The 21,248-nt window shown below is 52.7% G+C and overlaps 1 protein-coding gene across 4 annotated transcripts; it reads right to left on the bottom strand.

Annotated features, from left to right (window-relative positions):
* Positions 1–1,429: 1,429 nt before the first annotated feature.
* On the bottom strand, positions 1,430–14,981 carry MFSD2A (MFSD2 lysolipid transporter A, lysophospholipid). Of its 4 annotated transcripts, none has more exons than XM_059135084.1 (14): positions 14,731–14,981; positions 13,143–13,271; positions 11,292–11,416; positions 6,151–6,274; positions 5,935–6,013; positions 5,424–5,581; positions 4,868–4,958; positions 4,628–4,749; positions 4,337–4,420; positions 3,774–3,857; positions 3,563–3,675; positions 2,988–3,131; positions 2,720–2,896; positions 1,430–1,895 (listed from the first exon to the last, which is right to left on the bottom strand). In XM_059135084.1, the coding sequence occupies exons 1-14, from the start codon at positions 14,821–14,823 to the stop codon at positions 1,832–1,834; spliced, it is 1,587 nt and encodes a 528-aa protein (XP_058991067.1). In that variant the 5' UTR covers positions 14,824–14,981; the 3' UTR covers positions 1,430–1,831. The 4 variants fall into 4 exon arrangements, with proteins under 4 accessions (XP_058991067.1, XP_058991066.1, XP_058991068.1 ...); XM_059135083.1 differs by having other exon boundaries at positions 13,143–13,274; positions 14,731–14,980; XM_059135085.1 differs by lacking the exon at positions 14,731–14,981 and adding an exon at positions 13,557–13,620 and having other exon boundaries at positions 13,143–13,274.
* Between the last annotated feature and the right edge of the window lie 6,267 nt (positions 14,982–21,248).

The following is a 21,248-nucleotide window of genomic DNA, read 5'->3' as shown; positions in this document are numbered from 1 at the left end:
GCTGACCCTGAGACAGCAAGTCTAAAGGCAGCGAGACCTGGCTTGGTGTGGTAAGAAGACTGTCAATTCCCATAATAGCCTAAAGTACTGGGTAAGAGCACTGGTCCTGGAGCCAGACAGCCTGGGTTCAAACATCAGCTCCTCCACTTACTGTCTGATGACCTTCGAAAAGTTATTTTTCTGTGCCTCAGTTTTCTTACCTGTAAAATGGGGGTAGTAATATACCTACCTCCTAGGGGAATCATGCATATAACTGTGCCTGATAGTAACACTTGATCAATTTATGAAAGTGGCTTGGCAGAACTTCAGAGCAACCCTGAAAATGGAGCCCTAAACCCGAAGTCTGTATGTCTATGCACTTTTCTTCTCTGGGCTTCGTTTATGCATCCATAAAATAGAGAAGTTGGACGCATAGCCCCTGATCCTGCCAGCTTTGCTTTCCCAAAATTTGGAGCTTGGCCTAAGTGTGTAAGACCGGTGATGTGCTGGGGCACATCCCTACCAGCTTGTGAGAGCCAACTGTTCAATTTTCAGGAATTTGGCCTTAGTACAACCATTGGTAACTTGACATTGGCTATAGTAGAAGCAATTATGCCATGCCAACGGACAAGTGCTATAAATGAAGACTTCCCCTGCAACCTTCTCCCCACCCACGATGGTTTTTCACCAGCACACCAGTGCTGAGACCCCTCCTTAGCCCACACACAAGACCACCCAGCCAGATATGCTCTCACCTTCCAACACCGTCGTTAATAACTATGGGGAAAGAATCGCAGGTCTCTAGGACCTCACACAGCCTCAATCACATAGTGTGTGTGCCAGCAGCACGCGTTTAAGCATGCCGAGGGCAGGAGGCACAGCGTGCAGGCCTGGGCAGACCAGTCGGCTGTCTGCCAGTCAGTGGGTCACTCAGATGCAGGGGAGCGAAGGGTGGACATTCACAGACTTGGGATGGGATTCCAGCTAGGCAATTCTTGGCCATGTGACCTAAACCAGGTCCCTCTCTATACAGGAGCTCAGTCTACTCGTCTTCAAAGTGGAACAGACCTGGGGCACCTAGGTGACTCGGCTGGATAAGCGCCCGACTCTTGATCTCAGCTCAGGTCTTGATCATAGGGTGGTGAGTTCAAGCCCCATGCTGGGCATGGACCCTACTTCAAAAATACTAATAAAGAAAAAATGAATAAATAAAGGGGAATAGTCCCAATGTAGCAAGACTGTTTTAAGGATTAAATTTGAGAACCAGCACAATGAAGGTAAAGCCTCCACACCATGCCTGGTATAGACAGGTGTTTAGTGAACGTTAGCCGATGCTATTATCACGCCTCCAGACACAGTCTTGCTCCCCAGGGCACCTGCAGTTTCATTTCCCTGTCTTAGCACAGAAGGGCTCAGTGAGTGGCTGAGGGCAAAGACAGAAACAAGCACCTCTGGTTTCCAGCTTTTATCAAAATTAATAACATTAATAGCACACAAACACATACATACACACGTTGCTATATACACGGTCATTAAGTTATTAATTAGTCTCTGTATAAAACGTTTCTACATTAGTGTTTTGGGCTAGGCCTCATCAGTCCATGGCATATTCACAGTAGCAGCCCTGGGGCTTGGCCCCGTGGGCAGGCAGATGAGAGGCAGGAGGCTGTCTGAACAGCGCCCCCCACCGTAGGCACAGGAGGTATCCTGGGCCACTTACTCTTCCAGTCTTTGGCTCCCTTTCTGGCACCTGGAGATCAGCTAGTCAGCGAACAGGCCGGCAGGCCCTGATTCCTCCTGTGGTCTGGGCCCCAGTCCCCGTGGATGGTGGCTTCAGGCAACACAGCAAGCCCTAGAGGATGCTGGCCAGCTCTGTAGAGTCTGTGTCTGAGCAGCCAGAGCTGCTGGCCTCTTCCCTGCAAGAGCCAGAGGAGATGGGTTGGAGGAAGCATCCTTCCCCTTCCCCAGCTGCCTTGTTCCTCACCAGACATCGGCCCTACAGCCAGCTGTCAGACGAGTCTAAACGACAGGTTGTAGACAGTTGGCTCACTCCCTCTCTTCATCCAGAAACTGCCAGTTGGTCTGTTTGCAGTTCTTGCTGCCCACAGCGCATCACAAGCCCCGGGACTACGTCTTGGCCTGGGCTTGCTGATGGACCACCATGAATTCACTTCCCCATGCCTTCTGGTCTCCAGAAAGGCAGCCTCAGACCACTCCTGAGGTCCTGCCAGCCCAGAGAGCCGTGAAGAAGGCAGGCTCTGGAGTGAGAATGCCAGGGCTCAAACTCCAGTTCTACTCCTTCTCAGCTGGGCGGGTTACTCTTCCTGGTTAAGGCTGGGTTTCTTTATCAGCTGGGTGGGAATCTCGGGACTCTCCTGACGCCTAGGGTTCTTGAAGGACTGCAGGAGATCATGAAGGCACATTCCCTAGTAAACTCGGTGAGGGCGGGGATTCTGTCTGTTTCAGCCACTAGAGCAGTACCTGGCCCCTAGTAGGTTTCCAGTAAGTAGCTGCTGAATGAAGAAATGCAAAACCAGCCGGCCTACAGCCTGGCAAGCAGCTAAGTATCGAGAGATGTCAGCTGCCATTCTCCTCAATCAGTTGTGGGAAGGGGCAACAGAGGAGGAGCCTTCAAGGGAAGACGTCCATGTGCAGGAGGTAAGTCAGGACTTGGCCACAAGAGGCAGGGTCTGAGGGCCTAGATCGGACTTTCCCCCACTCCTTTCCTCCCCGCTCTCACCTCAGAGCCTGCAGAGCCTTCTTGTTCTGCCGCCGCTTCTCCTCATCGATGGGGTACAGTGTGAAGAGCAGCAGGCCTAGCAGGATGAGGGCTATGGGAGCTATGGTCACCAGCATCTTCAGGGTGAATTTGACACGTGCCGGCTGGGAGCAGCCACGGCTCTGGTACCCGGCAAAGCTGTGGGACCCAGTGGTCAAGGGAGTGGTGAGCCCGGGGCCCCTGGGGCTCCGCCCTGCCCAGCCCTGCTCCCGGACCCCACCGCACTCACTCAAGACTGAGGGTGGAGATGCCTAGGGAGACTCCGGAGGCGAACTTGGTGAAGAAGACGTAAAAGGAGAAGAAGATGGGCTCGGTTCCATGAAACTGGGGCTGCTTCAGATGGAAGTCGTCAATGACATCAGGCAGCATGGACCTGCAGTGTGGTGGTGGCTGTGAGGCCATGAAGACCCACCCGCCCAGTGCATCAGGGCCCGCACTAGCCCATGTGGCACCTCTGTGTCAGTAAGAAGAGGTGGCCCTCTGGGACTTTTGTAGCCCTGGGGCACACAGCTCTGTGAAGACATGGCAACTTCATGGTAATAAGAAGGCCCCCTTCTCTGAGACGGAGCCCCCCTCAGGTATGCAGCTTAGCGAATAGGGCACAGACCAGATTTAAGCCGCCCATCTCTCACCTCGATTGGGTCTTCTTACAAAGTTCACAACCAATACAACTGTACAGGAAGACCTGTCCCACCCCCAACCTAGACCCACAACCGGGAGAACCCCCGCAGAATTCCCAAGGAGCTTAAGAGGTAGGAGGATAGGGGCTGGGGAACATAGCCAGGTGGGCCTCCATACACTTACCAGGGTAATAAGAAGGCCGCAGCTACACTGATGCCAGCTGCCACAGCTACCACGTAGGTGACAATCAGGTTGCTCTCCATGAAGGCCACCAAGATGAGAAATGGCACTGCTGACTAGAGGAAGGGGTGGGTTCAGGAAGATGAGTCAGCCTGGAGACTCCCACCAGCAACCCCCAACTATGCCCAGGCCCTACCCTTTCAGCCCCACTCACTGAGATCCCAATGTTGACGGCCGTCTTCTTGCCAAATCGGGTTAGGAACCACTGCCAGATGGGAATGGTGAATGTGGCCGAGAGCTGGGGATACACGGTGGAGGGGCTTAGTCATGAACTCCTTAGTCATGAACTCCTGCTGCCCTTCCTGAACTTCGAAGATATTCCTAGCCTTGCCGAAAGATATTCCTAACCTTGCCTGTGGGCAGCTAGATGACACCATCTGGGCCCTGAGGAAGTGGACAGGCACCTTGGATGGCTCCCCAGGGGAGCTGAGTGCTAGTCCCAGTCTAATCTCCTACCTTCTCTGAGCACGGCTGAGCACAAAGTCTCCAAGTTCCTGGTCTCCACGCCTTGGTTTTTGCTATGTTCCCTACTGGATTATCTTGCCCCAAATCTTGTACAGTCTTGCCTAAGCAATTGTAGGTCAGATCTGACCAGTGATTCGGAGATTCCTCCCTTATCCCTCCTAACCTTAGCCAGTCTAGGAAACAACCTCTGACTATCCAAAGAATCATCTCAAAGCACAGGCTGTCTACCCACCCTCAGGGCCCCACACACACCATGATGGCCAGGAGCAGATTCTGGAATTCGTTTCGGAAGCCCAGGGTGTAGGTGCAAAACAAGGCGAAGTTCCCCTCCACCAGCTGGGGGATGGGCAGGGTAGAGGGAAGGATATGCAAGGAAAGAAGTGATGTCAGGGCCCAGGCTTCCCCAGGTTTCTGGAACCTCTGCTTACCCCGCCCCCATCCCTCTGTCCCTCCAGCTTCATCACAGCCCCAGTCCTTGTTTTACCTCACCCCTCTTGCACCCGTCCTACCCTCAAGGCTGAGCATGTCAGGCCCCCCACTCACCATAAAAGCCAGGGAGGTGAAGAGGAAGCCGGCAATAAGCTTGACGTAGGGGCCATAGCCCATGACCAGCCGGAGGCCCCGAAAAAAGGATATTGGCTCAGCCTGCTGAGTCTCATAGGGTTCTGGGGGCCAGAGGAGACAGTGAGGAAGGAGCAGAGGCCCATCCCAAGCCTGCGGCCCAGGCAGAGGAACAAAGCCAGGCAGTGCTGGGGCCTACACTGCTCCCCAGTGACCCCTCACCTCTCTGCTCCCTCACGCCCAGGGTCAGGATGACAGCACAGATGACATAGATGGAAGCAATGACTCCTGCCGCTAACAGGTACGCATTTTGCTACAAGGGAGATAAAGGCGACAGAAAATCAGTTCGATCTTATCCCAACTCTTAAATCAGTTCGATCTTATCCCAACTCTTGGCAGCTCTACTCCATGGAATAGGCCCTTCCCTGGGGCCTCACTGTCTCTACCTGTGAAATGGGAGAATCATTCTGGGCCAGCTGCCTCTTCCCACAGCTAAGCAAAGTCCAAAGAAATGGAATGTTAAGAAGCCAGGCTGTGGAGTGTGACAGCCCACCATTCATCTCCCCAAATCTAGTTTCTGTAAATCACTAGTTCTGTGACCCAGGCCAAATTATTTAGCCTCTGTATGTGTTAGTTTCCTTATCAGAAAAGCGTGCCTGTTAACAATGTGTATAGATCAAACGCCCCACACTTAATAAACGTGGATGGCATTGAGGAGGCCTGCAGAGCGCCCCGCTGTGCCTCATCTCCCACATCTCTGCACCGCCAAGGGCCTCACCGTTTCTCTCAGGGAGGTGGTGCTCTGTGTCCGATTGGCACCTTCCGTGGCCAGTGCGGAGTCAGCGGGGTCCTGGAGGCAAGGCGTATCCGCTTGTCCCACAATTTGCCCCTGGATCGCCGTGCCCAGCACTGTGCCCATTACCTCCACAGTCATCCCTGAATGGTAAAAAGGTCCTTTGGAGGGGCCTCGTGACTTGTCGGCCTCCAGGGAGGAAGGTCGGCTGGACAGAGGCCCAGTTCTAGCCCCAGGTGGTGGCAGCTGCTCCAGGAGGGTAGATATACAATGGTGGGACAGATGGCACCTTGGCCTACACTTAAGACCTTGCTCTGTATGACCTCTGTCTAGTCCCTGAACCTCTCTGTTCTCACCAGAGCAATGAAGGGATCAAGTTATTTTTGAGACAGCTTTACACCCAGTCCCAGCAAGGGAAGAAATGTGGCATGAGGGTCAGGGAATAATCACCCCATGGTGCCTGGTGGGTGGGTCAGTGGGCCAGAGAGACACTTACGATATGCAGTGGCAGAATCCCGCTCACTCTGCTCTGTGCTGATGAACATCGTGAGAGCTGAGTAGGGAACGTGGAAACACTGGCATGGAAGAGAGGCCCTCGGCCAGTCAGATGATGGACAAGCAGATGTGGCTTCTGGCACCAACCCTACAGGCCCTGGGGACGGCCCTCATTCCTCCCCACCACCAGACACCCAGGGGAGGCACCCACACTCACCGTGACCAGTGTTTCAAACAGGCAATAGAAAAGCAGGTACCACAGGGCCTGGCCCTGTGGGAAGTCAGGCACGAACCAGATGAGGAAGTAAGCAATGATGGCCAGGGGTGTGGAGAAGATGATCCTGGGAGAAGGGGGGAGGGGGTCTGAGTAGGGGCTGGATGCCAAAACCCCAGGATCTGGGGTCAGCCCAGATTGCTCTGTAGACCCACAGGGTGCCTGCCGGGAAGGAAATTCCTCCCCCTGAATCCACCCACCCCAGGGTCTCTGGGAAGAGGCTGATGGCCAAGCCCGGAAGTGCAGACTGCCACAGGGCCCCTGGACTGAAATCTTGAGCACGGAGCATGAGGTCAGACACTGTGCCTTGCCTAGTCTCCCCAGTGGAGAGGGCTCGAGGCAGGGGCTGGGAAAACCATGAATGGCAGTGAAACCTTGGGTGGTAGGGCAGGAAGGCAGGAAGAAGGAGCAACCCCAACACTGGTGTTCTTACATGTGCACACACACCCCGCGTGAGCTCACATATATACACACCATGGGCACACACATGGCTGGGGGAGGACAACTCCAGGTCTAAGACCAGGCTTAGTGAAATCACTCTAAGGGAGGGTAAATGTCTGCCTTCGCAATGGTGCCTCCCACAACATTACAAAAGTGGTTAGACCCCAGGATGGACTGACTTCATGTCATTAGTATAAAAGGCAACAAAGGAGTGCCTGGGTGGCTCAGTGGGTTAAAGCCTCTGCCTTCGGTTCCGGTCATGATCTCAGGGTCCTGGGATTGAGCCCCACATCGGGCTCTCTGCTTGGCAGGGAGCCTGCTTCCCTTCCCCCCTCTCTCTGCCTGCCTCTCTGCCTACTTGTGATCTCTGTCTGTCAAATAAATAAAATCTTTAAAAAAATAAATAAAAAGGCAACAGAGAGCAATGGCTAAGAGAAAGACCTTTGGAGCCATTCTTCAGGAATGCAATTCTGCCTCTACCAATAACTATACATAGTTTGGTCTTGAGCAAGTCATTCAACCTCTCTAAGGTTCATTTTCTTATCTGTATAAAGAGCATAGTAATAGCACCTAATTACACTCAACCCTTACTCAAGAGATATTCAAGTGCTGACTCTGGGCTAAGCACTATTCTTATGACTTAGGATGGATCAGTGAGCGAAACAGACAAAAGTTACTGCCCCAATGGAACTTGTATTCTAGTTGACAAATGAAAAATAAATATAATTTAAAAGTTAAACATATATTATTCAGCTTTCAAGAGGAATGGAAGTCTGACACATGTTATAACAGAGATGAACCTTGAAGACATTACACTAAGTGAAATAAGCCAGTCACAAAAGGACAAGTATTGCCTGATCCCACCTACTAGAGACCTAGAGATGTCAAATTCAGACACAGAAAGTAAAACGGTGGTTGTGAGTCACTGTGGGGAGGGAGGTGTGGGGAGTTATTTTTTCTGGGTACAGAGTTTCAGTTTGGGAAGATGAAAAAGGTCTGGAGAAGGATGGTGGTGATGGTTGCACAATAAGAATATATTTAATGGGGGACGCCTGGGTGGCTCAGTTGGTTAAGCAGCTGCCTTCAGCTCAGGTCATGATCCCAGCATCCTGGGATCGAGTCCTGCATCGGGCTCCTTGCTCGGTGGAGAGCCTGCTTCTCCTTCTGCCTCTGCCTGCCATTCTGTCTGCCTGTGCTCGGCCTCTCTCCCTCTCTCTCTGATTAAAAAAAAAAAAAAAAAAAAAAAAAAAAAAAAAATATATATATATATATATATATATATATATATATATATATATATTTAATGGGGGAGCCTGGTTGGCTCAGTGGGTTGGGACTCCGTCTTCAGCCCGCGTCATGATCTCAGGGTCCTGGGATGGAGTCCCACATCGCGCTCTCTGCTCAGCGGGGAGCCTATTTCCCCCTCTCTCTCTGCCTGCCTCTCTGCCTACTTGTGATCTCTCTCTCTCTCTATCAAATAAGTAAATAAAATCTTAAAAAAAAAATGAATATATTTCATGGCACTAAATTGTACAGTTAAAAATGCTTAAAATGGTGGGGTGCCTGGGTGGCTCAGTCGGTTAAGTGACCAACTCTTTTTTTTTTTTTTAAAGATTTTATTTATTTATTTGACACAGAAAGAGAGATCACAAGCGGCAGAGAGGCAGAGAGACTGGGGGAAGAAGGCTCCCTGCCGAGCAGAGAGCCCAGTGTGGGGCCTGATCCCAGGACCCTGAGATCATGACCCAAGCAGAAGGCAGAGGCCCAACCCACTGAGCCACCCAGGTGCCCCAGTGACCAACTCTTGATTTAGGTTCAGGTCAGGATCTCAGGGTCCTGGGATTGAGCCCCGAGGCAGGCTCCATGCTCAGCGGGAAGTCTGCTTCAGGATCCTCCCTCTCTCTCTCTGGCCCTCTCCCTGCTCTCTCTTTCTCTCTCTCAAATAAATACATCTTTTTAAAGATGGTGGGGGAGTTTTGTGCCTGGGTGGCTTAGTTGGTTAAGCATCTGCCTTTGGCTCAGGTCATGATCCTGGGGTCCTGGGATGGAACCCTATATCAGGCTCCCTGCTCAGTGGGGAGCCTGCTTCTCCCTCTCCCTCTGCCCCTCCCCCCTCCGACTTGTGCTCTCTCTTGCTCGCTCACTCTATCTCAAATAAATTAAATCTTTTAAAAAATAAAAACAAATAAATAAATAAATAGTTAAAATGACAAAATGTATGTTATATATATTTTACCACAGTTTTTAAAAATTCTATAACATTAGAAGGTGATTAAGGGCTACAGAGAAAAGAAAGCTGGCTAAAGGGGACCAGGAGCTTGGGGTTACAACGGACAGCACAGTAGACAGGGGAGCCCTCATTGAGAAGCTGACGTCTGTGCCAAGACTTGCCTGAGAGGAAGCAGTTGGCCTTGCAGTTGCCTGAGGCCAAAGTGTGCTGGGCCAAGCAGTCAGGTGCTTGGGCAGGTCTGAGGAGTAGCAAGGAGGCCGCTGAGATTGGAGTGAAGTGAGTAGAGGGGACGGGCTTAGGAGACAGGGTTGGAGGACATGGAGTATCAGGTCATGTAAGGCCTTACAGGCCACTGGAAGGACTCTGATTCTATTTCACAGAAAGGGAGGAGTTTTGAGACTTCAGTAAGTTGATATTAAAATGTAGAACAGTGCTTGGGACACAGTAAGTGCTTGCTGTGACTTTCACACCAGGAGAGCTCAGCAGGAGAGTATGGGGGTCTGCAGCCTGGGAATCAGGCCACAGGCCCAGCCCTGCTACACCCCCGCCTGCCCGCCTGACCCTGGCCTCTCACCAGGTAGCCTCGGGAACTCCAGGGAAAGTGTCTGTCAAAGTCCTCCCGATCTGAAGGGTGGATTTGAGTGCTGGCTGAGGGCAGGGGCTGCTCTTGAGGGCTGGAAGGATGGTTGGATGGTTGGCCACAGGGCTCATAGACCCTAAAGGCCCAGGCTCTTTTCACACTACAAGAAGGGGCCTAGGACCTTACTGGGGTAGGGACAGGAAGGAGGTCCCATACCCTCATGGCAGGCCTTCAGTCCACGAGGGATCCAGTGTGCCCTCAGACACAGGGGTGGAGGTACCATTCAAGAGGTATCACTGGGATTATCACTGGAATTACCACTCAGGCAGGTGAGGACATGTACAGAGATATGGTGTTAAGTGAAAAGGGAGCCTGAAGGGCCCTCAGCAACTTCAGCAAGCTGGCTGCCACACCTGCCCAGCGTGAGGCCCTCAGATCCTACTTCCCACGGGGAGGGCCTCCTCTGCTCTCCCTCTCGGTCCTCCTCCCTCCAGCCCGAATCCACGTGTCTCCTCAGAGAACAAGGGCTCCTTCCTGCCGCCTTCGCTGAGAAACCAAGTGTGACTGGAAGTAACCCGGAGGCTGCCGCCACCGCAAGGGGCTGTCCAGGGTAGCTGCCTGCCATTGGCTGTGCCTCATGAGGAGATGTGGCAGCAAAGCCCCACCTCCCACCAGCTGCCAGGGACTCAGATCCGGGGCCCAGCCTTGTGGCTGACTCCTACCTGGACAGCCTGTCCAGGTAAGGCAGGCTCTCCTGCCTTCCTGCTGCCGTCCTCCCTCCCCCCTCCCCCACCCCAGCCATAAAGCCTGGATCAAAGGCCCCAATTTGGGCCTTAGCCAGAGGCTGGCGGGGGGATTGTGGTGGGAGGGGGGCCTCGTGGGAAAGGAAGTTGTGGGGGTGAGGTGGGGGCTGTGGGAAGAGCTTTGAAGGCCGGAGACCAGGTATGGGCACCCCTGGGGCAGGAAGGCGCCCACTTGAGCCTGGATGGGCTGGAGATGAAAGGGGTATATCCACCCCCCTCCCTCCACCGAGCAGGATGTCCTGGAGGGAACCAGAGCTCCAGCCTGTCAGCCTGTCCCATGTGTCTCCCTTTGCTGTCTGATCTATAGTACTACCTCCCCCAACCTTGCCCTATAGCCTGAGGCTGAGTAGTATAGGCTCTGTATCAAGGGATAAGGTACTTTACATCACCCAAGGGGGCAGAGGTTATGGGTCTGCTATTCAATTCTGGGTATTACCCTCCACCCTTGCCCCACCAGGAGCTACTCTGAAGAGGTGCCAAATTATAGATTACTTAATAAGGGCCAAGACTGTTCTTGTTCTATATATTTCACATATAAAAAAGGTGTGACCGTCCCCATAAACCCAGGAGGCACACATAATTATCATCTCCATTTTGCAGATGAAGAAACTTGAGACTCAGAGATGTTAAGTGACTTGCCCGAGGTTGCACAGCTTGGGGGGTGTTGAAACTGAGGCAGGCTGGTTTCAGAGTAACCTCTCAACCGCTGTGCAGCACTGTCTCTGCCACTGTGGGAAATGACTTCCCTTCACTTGAAGGGAATGGACCGCAAGGGAGCAACGGGGCCTGGAGAAGGGGGGAAGCTCCTCAGTGTAGCAATTTGGCCAGCCTGGGAATGAATTGGCAGGGCATTGCAGTGCCCATGCCTGGGGCGGCTGAGGCCTCAGCCAGGGTTTCAACACTTGGGTTTTTTTCGTCATTTCTTCTCCTCACCCCACAGTCTGTGACAAGCCAGATGGAAAGATCAAGAGTTAGTAGACATGCCGGATGCCCTGCCTTCTGCCAGCTTGGAGAGTTCTCCTCTACTCACCAGGGCATGAGGCGGCCCAGGCGGGTCCAGGAAGATTTGCTAATGCAGAAGCCCACCAAGGGGTCTGTGAAGGCATCCCAAGCTCGGCCCACAAACAGGATGATGGAGGCAGAGAAAGGGTCCACCTGGAATAGGGAACACATGGAAGATGACCCCTTAATCCTTCTCCTCACCTCAACTCTCAATGGTAGGCAAAAGCAAGGGCTCCCTCCCCGTCCCAGCCAGGTCCTGGGGACTGTGCGCTGCTCTCACCCAGGCCTTAAGCATCTTTGCTTGCCTGTTAACGGTGATAGTAACAGTTCTCTGATAGCGGTCAGTAGCACCACGTGCCTTAGAAATTTTTCCAGATCTGCTCTCTTACGTCCTCCCTTCCACTGCCCTTGAAAACACTCCCACCCATTAGAATGAACCCAGAATCCTTTCCTTGCTTCGCTCTCACAGCCCTGAGCTCCATACCACCTGATAGCAGAATGAGCATTTGCTGGGTGACCATAGTGGGCCTCAATTTCCCCATCTGTATAATGGGAGTTATGATCTCTATCTTACAGAACCAGAGTCAAAATCCCTGTCTTGCAGGTCAAGCTCTATTTTGGATGTGGAAAAAGAAATCTTTAGATGCTTTTAGAAAGTGGCCTGTCACTATTCAGTTAAACTACTCCCCTCTCCACAAATCTTTTAGCCTGAAAGAGACAGCTTATCTGGAAGGGAAGACTCTTCCTTATACCCATCAAGACTCTACTTTTGCTTTTGTTCCAGGGAGTGGGGAAGCTGGTGGCCTCTCCCACACTGTAGCTTCCCCAATCCGACTTCCCCTACCCTCCCACTCCTGACAACAGTTCTACACTTGGAGTACAGGTTTCTCATATTTGCACCCCACTTAGGACCCAGCCCATGGGATTTGCTCCAAAACTAGCTGCTTGAATGAAGTTATTTGTCCTTCCTGGGGCTCAATGTTCCCCACCTAGAAATGGATACAACTAAGATGCTTTGCTTTCAGAGCCAGATGCTACATAGAAAAGACAGCCAGGGATGCCTGGATGGCTCAGTTGTTAAGTGTCTACCTTCAGCTCCGGTCATGATCCCTGGGTCCTGGGGTCAAGCCCTGCATCGGGGTCCCTGCTCGATGGAAAGCCACTTCTCCCTCTCCCATTACCCCTGCTTGTGTTCACTCTCTCGCTGTCTCTCTGTCAGTTAAATGAATAAGATCTTTAAAAAAGAAAAGACAGCCAGTGCGGTGTGTGAGCCCCAAAATCCATGGCTGTTGAGTTTCCCATTCTTCCACCCAGGCAAAGTGATTTCTCAGGATGCCAGCCTCCTGGCCAAAGCTTCTCAAAACAAAGCGGAGCCCTGCTTCTCCCTAAGTACCTCTCCCAGTGAAAGACCCCACACACCAGGCACCTTCCCTGAGCCTAGCACTTGGGGGCCCCTCTGCCCACTGACATGCCTCTGCTTCTTAGGTGAAGGTGAGATATACCTTATCTATAAGCCTGGCAACATCTAGCAACCCCTGAGCGGGGCCAGCTGACTGTTGTCCAGATGGGGACACGGTGTGCCAATCTCTTCTTAGAACAGCGTCACTAGCAGGCTCCATTCGCCCTCACACCCTCGCCTACCCCTCCAGGCTCTATTGCTCTTGCCAGGCAAGAAGTTGCCTGACCTTGCCAGCTGAGACTCCAGGAGCGGATAGATTCCCCCGGCTGGATACTTTCCAAAGCCTTCTTATTTCTTATCCGCTGCTGACTCTGAGAGGCAGCAAAGTAAGGATTCCAGTCCCATTTCACAGATGGAACAATCCCTAATCCTTCCTACCTCAGGATGCTGGAGGAGCCCTGGCAGGCTCATTCCACTTACCTGAGCCACATCCAACAGGTAGATCTGCAGGAAGAACCCCAGGGCACAGCCTGTCACCTGGTAGGGGGCCCCCCCAACTGCATAGCAAAGCTTGTTGCAAATGGACAACTGTTGTTTCTTCTTGGGTTCCTTCTGAGAAGAAGAGGAAAGGATGAAAAAGACTCAAGATCCTGGCCTCCATCCTAGAATGTTCCAGAGGCAGGACCATCCCTCCAGCCATCTCTGCCAGGAGGAACAAGTCTGCCTTGCCCAGTTCCCACCCAGGGAGAGCTCACTTCCCACAAGAAAAGAAAGGTATTCTCTATCTTAAGAACCCTGGAAAACGGGAATCCATACTGAGGAAGTTGCCCCTAAGCCACCCCACCCCCAGATTCCGAGTTATTTTAGCAGCCCGCAGTCCCAGGGGACTCCCACCAGGGTCTCAGCCATGCTCTTTTCAAGCTGGAAGGGAGCATGTTCCAGCAGTGGACCTGTCCCCACCCAGTACCAACCGCCACAACCTGAAAATCCTCTTGCTGCCAAGAGCCGCCTAAGCCCAGCCCCTGCTCCCGCCCTAGTTCAGAGGCCAGGACCCACCTGCCTACTGGGTTGAGGACTCTAGAGAGCCCGGAGCCCGGCTCAGCTGGCTGAGGGCACAGCTGTTCCTTCATCTGTCCCTGAGCCACCCTGGCCCCTGAACGCAGCCAGAGCTTCAGGCCAGCCCAGGAACTGTCCTGCCCTCCCTCTTGCTGTCCCCCATCTTCAGCTCCTAGGGAACCTTGGAGAGGAGAAGAAAGGACTCTGGGTGCTGGGGCCCTAACTGGGTGGGGCACCAGGAAGATTGAGATTGCCGGGGGGGTGGGGGGGGGGGAGAGTAGAGATTACTCAGATGCAGTAGCAACCTAACTCCTCACCCTGGCTGCTTGCAGGGACCGGTTAATAAAGCTAACAGGAAAAGGCAGTCACTTCCCAGGCAGATATCTGTTGCCTGGGATCCACTCCCCCTCGAGCCTCCCGATTTCGTTTGGCTCTTCATGAGGTCCAAGAGAGCTGGCCACGGGGTCGAAGGTCAAGACGCGCAAAGCACCGCGCGCCAACACCCACACTCACACAAATGCCTGGGGGAGTAGCTCTTGTTCTAATGAATGAACTTGAGCGGCCCTCACCGCAGAGTGGAGGCGCAAGCGTGGGTCTGTGGGAGTGAGGAGTAGGGGGCAGAGAGATGGGGAACTAACGGGGTTTTCCCAGACCTCTGGGGTCTGCCTGGCTTCCAGGGCGGCAAACCTAAACCACTCGTCACAGAAGAACGGAAACCGGCTCAGTAGAGCCGGGCACCACGTGAAGCTTCTGGCAGGGCCGCTCCTCCTCGGAGATGCGGGGCGGCGGGCGGGAGGGGGTGAGAAAAGGGGGGCTCCGGGGCCTACAAACTTTCTTCTTCAGCCCCCGTCCCCAGGACAACCCCCCGCCCTCCCCTGCAGCGGGGCCCGCAGGTCCCAGGCTAGCCCAAGGCGTCCCGGAGCCAAGCCTCTCCCTCGACGTCCCCATCTAAGCTCGCCCCCAGCCCCCAGCCCTCCGCCCGGGTTGGCGGGGTTCGGGGGCGAGCCCTCACCTTCACCTGGGCCGGCCGTTCAGCGGCTGGGAGGATGCCGGTGGGTAGCAGCCCCGCCGCGGAGCCGCCCTCGGCGCCCTCTCCTTTGGCCATGACCCGCGGGCCACGCCGCCTGGGACCGGGACGCCGCGATGCTCCTCTGCTCCGCGGGCCTCGGTTCCCGCCCGGGATCCCGTCGTGACCGCCGCCGCCACCGCCGCCGCGCGCGCTTCTAAACCCGGCCGGCGGGCGAGGCTCACACTCCCCTGCACGCCCCCTCGCGCCTCTTAAAAGCTCGGCCCCTGCCCTCTGTGAGATCCAATCCCTGAGCCAGCGGCCCGCCGCAGCCAATCTCCGCGGCCGGCCGCCCGCGCTCCCGCCTGTCTCAGCCAGCCCAGCAGGCTCTGCCACACAGCCACGTTCTCAAAAGCCGGCATCCGGCTTGCGCGTGCTCTTCGGAACCCGGGGGGAGAAGACCCGGACACCCACCTGACGCGCACGAGGAAACTGAGGCCTAAGGCTGGAAGGGAGCTGCCCGAGGTCCCCCAGAGTGAGTTCTCCCCGAGTCTTGCCTGCAGCCCACGACTTCTGACCCCCCGCGCCTAGGAACCGCTAGGAGCTGGGAAACCCACCGCCCCCTTTAAAACCAGGAGTCGGGTCGAGTGTCCCTCTCCTCCAAACCTGGATGGAGGATGTAGCGCCTGCCACTTTCAGTATCGATGCCCCTCTTAAATCCCCCAGGACTGATCATTCCCGCTTTCAAACACTGGATTCTTGGGGGCTCTGGGCGATGGAGTGGGGAGTGAGTGGGGTCGGGGGGGGGGGATGAGGCCATGCAGCCGCTGCCCCTGCTGGCGGGGGGCTCCCGAGTTGTGGGGAGGAGACAGGACCACAGCCGCTAGGACACCATGATCATAACACTGACCTTTATGGAGAGGTTCCTCCATGCCTGATGTGATCTCATTCAGTCCTCTGGGCAACGACGAGCTGGGGACTAACATCCCCATTTTATAGCTGAGGAAATGCAGAGAAGCCAACCAGCTGTTCCTTGGCAAAGCCAGGCCACCAGGTTTCCTCCCTTTCCAGAGCCTTCTCTCTTAGCAGCCTTGCTCTGTCCCCCTCAGCAAAAATTACCAGAAGGCTAATGGGGGGGTGTGTGTCTCCCCAACAAAAAGCCTTGGGAGATACAGAGCTGCGGTGGCACTCTGGGTTGAAACAATCAAGGAAAAGACGTGAGAAAGAGAGGACTGAGTAATCTGGTCCTTGAGAGAAGATGGACATTAGTCTGGAACAGAGGCCAGACAGACACAGATCCAGAAAACATGCTTTTCTACCACCTCGGGGTCCCTTACGTGCCCCCCGTCACCCCAGACTTCCCAGACACTCAAGAGGCCAGGTGGGGACCCATTTGCTCTAATTAGTGAGGAGGCTGCTGGGATTCTCAAGGGCCACTCACCTCTGCTCTTGTGATGGCTCAGCTTCCGGATCCTTCTTTTCTTACTTAAGATCTCTGATGGCAGGGAGGAGAGGTGAGGTCTGGCTACCCAGGATGGCCACAACAAGCTTCCTCATATGCCCTAGCAGCTTCCATCTTGACACACAGCTCTTGGTCACTGCTGAGCAGAAAGAGCCAAAGCGAGGCAGCTGAATACTGTGAAGATCGCCCAGACTGGCCCCCGTGGCTCCGCCACAAGCTGTCTGACCATCTTCTGTCTCTTCCCTTCTCTGGGTTTGAGTCGGCTGCGGTGAGCTCTGTGAGCCCTCCAGCCCTAAAGCCTTCACTCTTGTAGCATCACGCCATATTACAAATGATTTCAACCCCCCCCACCCCCCCGACCGTGAACTCCAGGAAGACAGGAACCACATCTCTTCCACTGCTGTCCCCTTGAACTAGCTGGGACCTGATTCATAGTAGGAACCTCATAAATATGTGTTCAGTGATGCATGCTCTGTCTTCCTCCAGTACAAGCACAAGAGGAACCCATTAGGAAAAGCCCCAGGCTCCTCCATTTACTAGCTGTGTGGCTGGTCCCCAGCAGCTCAATTACACTCCCTCCACCCGCCCCTGCCTCCACCAACCCCAGTGTATAAAGTGGAGATATTAGTGGTGACTACCTGGTAGAGTTGTTTTGGGTATGAAACAAGAAAATGCACAGAAAGTGCTTAGCATGAGTACCTGGGAGCTGAAGCTGGCCTGGTCCCCCCTCCTGGCCTGATTCCAGCCTGTCAGTGTAGCAATGCAAGATTCCAGATATGGCCTGACCACGCCAGCACAATAGGCCTATTATTTCCCCCAGTCTGGACGCGACACACTGTTAATGCAGCCTAAGACTGCTGGGCTTCAGAGCCTTTCTCTCCCATGATTAGTTCCCATCAGGTTGTGATCAACTAAATCATTCAGATCCTTTTCACCAGAGCTGGGGTCAAGTCAGGTCTCTCCCTATCCTCTGCTTTGTGTGAGTGTCTTGAAGCTCACAGAAGGACAGTGTCATCTTGCTTATTCCAGCCTGGAGAATTCATTTTGAATGCTGGTTCTGTTGCTCACTGTTTTCTTTCTCTGTCTAAGTTTAGATCCAGGCTGCTCCTTGCAACTTCGACTCCACCATCCATACTCTCAATGGGAACAGAGCCCCATAAAATACCTCCAAAGTCACTCATTCACCAGCAATAGAAACAGAGCACTGCTAATACAAAAGCTCCCAATTATTGAGCACCCACTGTATGCCAGGCAAGCACAGTGCTAAATGCTTTGTATATGCCTCTCATTCACTCCTCACTGGGGAGGGTAGTTTTTACTCCCCCCATTTTATAGATGATGAAGCCAAGGCTAAAGGAGGGGAAGCAGGGACTTGTTTTATAAACCCAGAGCGAAGCCCCCTTTTCTGATGATGAGTGTGGTTATAGACTTGTCACTGAGAGGTGTCTGCTGATCCTGACCACGTGTCTCCATTGGCCCTCTTGGCTACTCTCCTTCCTTCCCCTTTACCCCCACACCACCAAGCCTGGAGTCCAAGGGGCTGTGCTGAGGCTCTAGTCCACGATGGACAAAGGGCTCTATTAGCCTCAGAAACCTGGAGCAGAGACCTGGCCCCATTCTCCCTAGCAACATTCTTTCCATGTAGGACAGCAATGAGGACAAGGGCTTCTCCCTGAAGGCAGACAGACAGATTCCCCCTCTGGTAGGACTACTCTCCCAGCCATCCTTGACCCCTTCTGTGTCTAGCCTGACCTCGCAGCCTAGGGCAAATGAACTTCAGAGTCCCGCTGCCCCTTGTTGCTCTCCACCTGTCCGTGCCCTCCTGGACACCATGCCCAGCCTGGTAGTCTTCTTTGTATGCCTTTGCATAGTCCCCTGAGCACCTCTGGGGGAGGCAAGCAGGTTCCCAGAGCTTCTTGGGAGACAAAGCAGCAGAGTGAAGTACAAAGATCCCCGAGACAGGTTACCTGGCTTCATATCTCTACCATTACAGTTTACTCTTGGGCAAATTATCAGATCTCTGATCCTCACTTTCCCCAACTGTCAAATGGGGATAATAATTGAATCTATCTCATAGGGTTGGCATGAAGATTAAGTGGGGTGCTTAAAACAGTGCTTGGCACAGAAGGAACACTTGAAAAGGATGATGATGATGATGATGGTGATGGTTACCCCTATTGGTACCCTTGGCCAAACCTCACCAATTAAGACCACTTAAGTCAGAGGGAAGAGATTTTGATGTTAATAGCTAGGGGCTAGATTGATGTCTGGTTACACAAGGTGGTTTTTTTCTAGCAAAACTGGATGCTGTCAGAACATGATTACCAGGCAGAGCGGTTGAGGTTTTGGTGCAAGGTGAAGGAGTTGTCAAGTGTGATAGCTTATAGTTTGCTATCCAGTGGAAAATCTCTGCCATGCCTCACTGGTAGACTCACTACCCTGACTTCTGGGGAAAAAAAAAAATCAGCTCATACTTGAAAGTATACTTAGGTCGAGAGCCACTACGAAGTTTACATTCTGGGTGGTAGTGCTCTGAGGCCAGGGAATGGTTAGAGGTAAGGACTGGGAAGGCACTGGAGCAAGTATTTCCTGGAATAGCTGCTGTGACAGGGATCCCCCAGCCTGCTCTCCATGTAGCCCCTTTTGTTTGTTCTGTGGGGAGGAGGCGGGGCAGAAAGTAAGAAGGAGGGACTTTTGATGGTCCCAAGAGAGGTTCTTTGGGGAGGAAGTGCCTGAGGGCCCTTGAAGTCACCAGGGAGTCCACTGGTTCCTGCCTGGAGATTGGTTGGGCAATTGTAGGACAAGAGAGGCCCCAAGACTGATCCATCTGACCACAAGAGGCTACAAACCACTCCCCAGGGAGGCCCCTATCCTGGGTTTCAGGACTTAGGCTAGATGACGGGTCTGACTTCTAAGCCTCAGGTATCAGGGGGTGAGGGGCACAGAGAGTGCCCAGAGATTCCCCGGGACACCTGCTGCCTCCCCAAACCAACCAGCCAGTATCCCTGTATATTCTCATCCTGGACTCCCCAAAGTTCAAGATTCTTCCCAGAAGAGAGAGACCTCCCTACTCTCCAGGAAGACTGTGCTGAGGAGAGATAGGAATGGTGGAGTAGAAGCAGAGCCTGCCTTGGGAAGCCCTAAGTCCCTGCCCTCTAGGCCTCCTTTTTACCCATCTGCATAAAAAAGCAGGTTGGACAACCTAGCACCCGCTAATGGCAGTTTTTACTTCCGCTATGGCGCACAGGAAACAGACTTTTGGTGGCTCCCTTCAGACTGCAGGTAACCCCTATCTCATGCTGATAAGGAACAACAGAACAACATAGTTGGGGCCCTTAAAGACTGTGGCCTGCAGTCAGTCTTGTCAGGGTTTGAATATAGTTCAGTCTCTATGCTAGTTCTGTGACTTTAGGCAGGTCACTTACTTCTCTGAACTTCATTTATTTGATCTGTAATAATAGCTCCCAGCATTATCCTGAGGATCAGGCAAGACAACATGTGTGCGCAAAACTAACCTTACAGCTGGCTCTTCATCTATGTTCATGTCTTTCCTTGGTCCATTCCCTCTGATTGACAGGATATCTTTGATTGAGAGGCAGTGGGAAAACACTTCTGTTCTGGGTTTAAAAACTTAAAATATGGGGTGCCTGGGTGGCTCAGTGGGTTAAGCCTCTGCCTTCAACTCGGGTCATGCTCCCAGGGTCCTGGGATCGAGCCCCACATCGGGGTCTCTGCTCAGCGGGGAGCTTGCTTCCCTCTCTCTTTCTCTCTGCCTGCCTCTCTGCCTACTTGTGATCTCTGTCAAATAAATAAATAAATCTTTAAAAAAAAAAAACTTAAAATATGAGGTAAAAATTTTTTTAAAAGTTAATTATACTGGAATTAGAAATATAAATAAATAATTTTTTTAAGGCTTAAAAGGGTGTCTGGCTGGCTCAGTCAATAGAGCATGCAACTCTATTTTTTTTTTAAAGATTTTATTTATTTATTTAACAGAGAGAGACCACAAGTAGGCAGAGAGGCAGGCAGAGAGGGAGGGAAGCAGGCTCCCCGCTGAGCAGAGAGCCTGATGTGGGGCTTGATCCCAGGTCCCTGAGATCATGACCTGAGCCAAAGGCAGAGGCCTAACCCACTGAGCCACCCAGGCGCCCCGAGCATTCAACTCTTGCTCTCAGGGTTGTAAGTGCAGAGATTGCATAAAAATAAAATCTTTAAAAAAATTATAAATAGGGGCATCTGGGTGGCTCAGTAGGTTAAGCGTCTGACTTCAGCTTGGGTGGTGATCTCAGGGTCCTGGGATAGAGCCCTGGGCCAGGTTGGGCTCCCCGCTCAGCTGGGGTTCGGGGTAGTGGGAGGGAGTCTGCTTATCCCTCTCCCTCTGCTCCTCCTTCCAGTCTGTGTGCACACACATGCTGTCTCTCTCTCTCTCTAATAAACAAAATCTTTTTACAAAATTAAAATTAAAATTAAAAATTTTAAATAAATAAAAACTTAAAAGATGAGACCCTTAAATTTTTTTTAAAGACTTTATTTATTTGAGAAAGCGAGAAAGAGCAGGGGGGAGGAGCAGAGGGAGAGGGAGAAAGAGAGGATCTCCAGCAGACTCCCTGCTGAGTGCAGAGCCCATCTCGGGACTTGATCCTAGGACCCTGAGATCATGACCCGAGCAGAAACCAAGAGTCAGATGCTTAGCCAACTGAGCCACCCAGGTACCCCCAATTGTTTTTTAAAAGATTTTATTTATTTATTTATTTATTTGAGAGAAAGAGCGTGCTCACATGCAAGCGAGGGAGAGGGACAGGCAGACTCTGTGCTGAGACATGCAGCCCAACATGAGGCTTGATCCCATGACCCTGAATTCATGCCCCAGACCAAAATCAATAGTTGGTCACACAACTGACTGAGACATCCAGGTGCCCCAGGGCCTGAATTTGTATTTTTATTTTTTTTTAAGTTAGGAACATCTGACTGGGTCAGTTGGTAGAGCAAGCACTCTTTATCTCAGGGTTGTGAGTTTGAGCCCCACATGTGATATAGAGTTTACTTAAAATTTAAAAAAAAA

Source organism: Mustela lutreola, chromosome 10 (genome assembly GCF_030435805.1).
Source record: "Mustela lutreola isolate mMusLut2 chromosome 10, mMusLut2.pri, whole genome shotgun sequence".
Lineage (NCBI taxonomy): Eukaryota > Metazoa > Chordata > Mammalia > Carnivora > Mustelidae > Mustela > Mustela lutreola.
The sequence above is the reverse complement of the archived record's forward strand: the minus strand, read 5'-3'. Positions and strand labels throughout refer to the sequence as shown.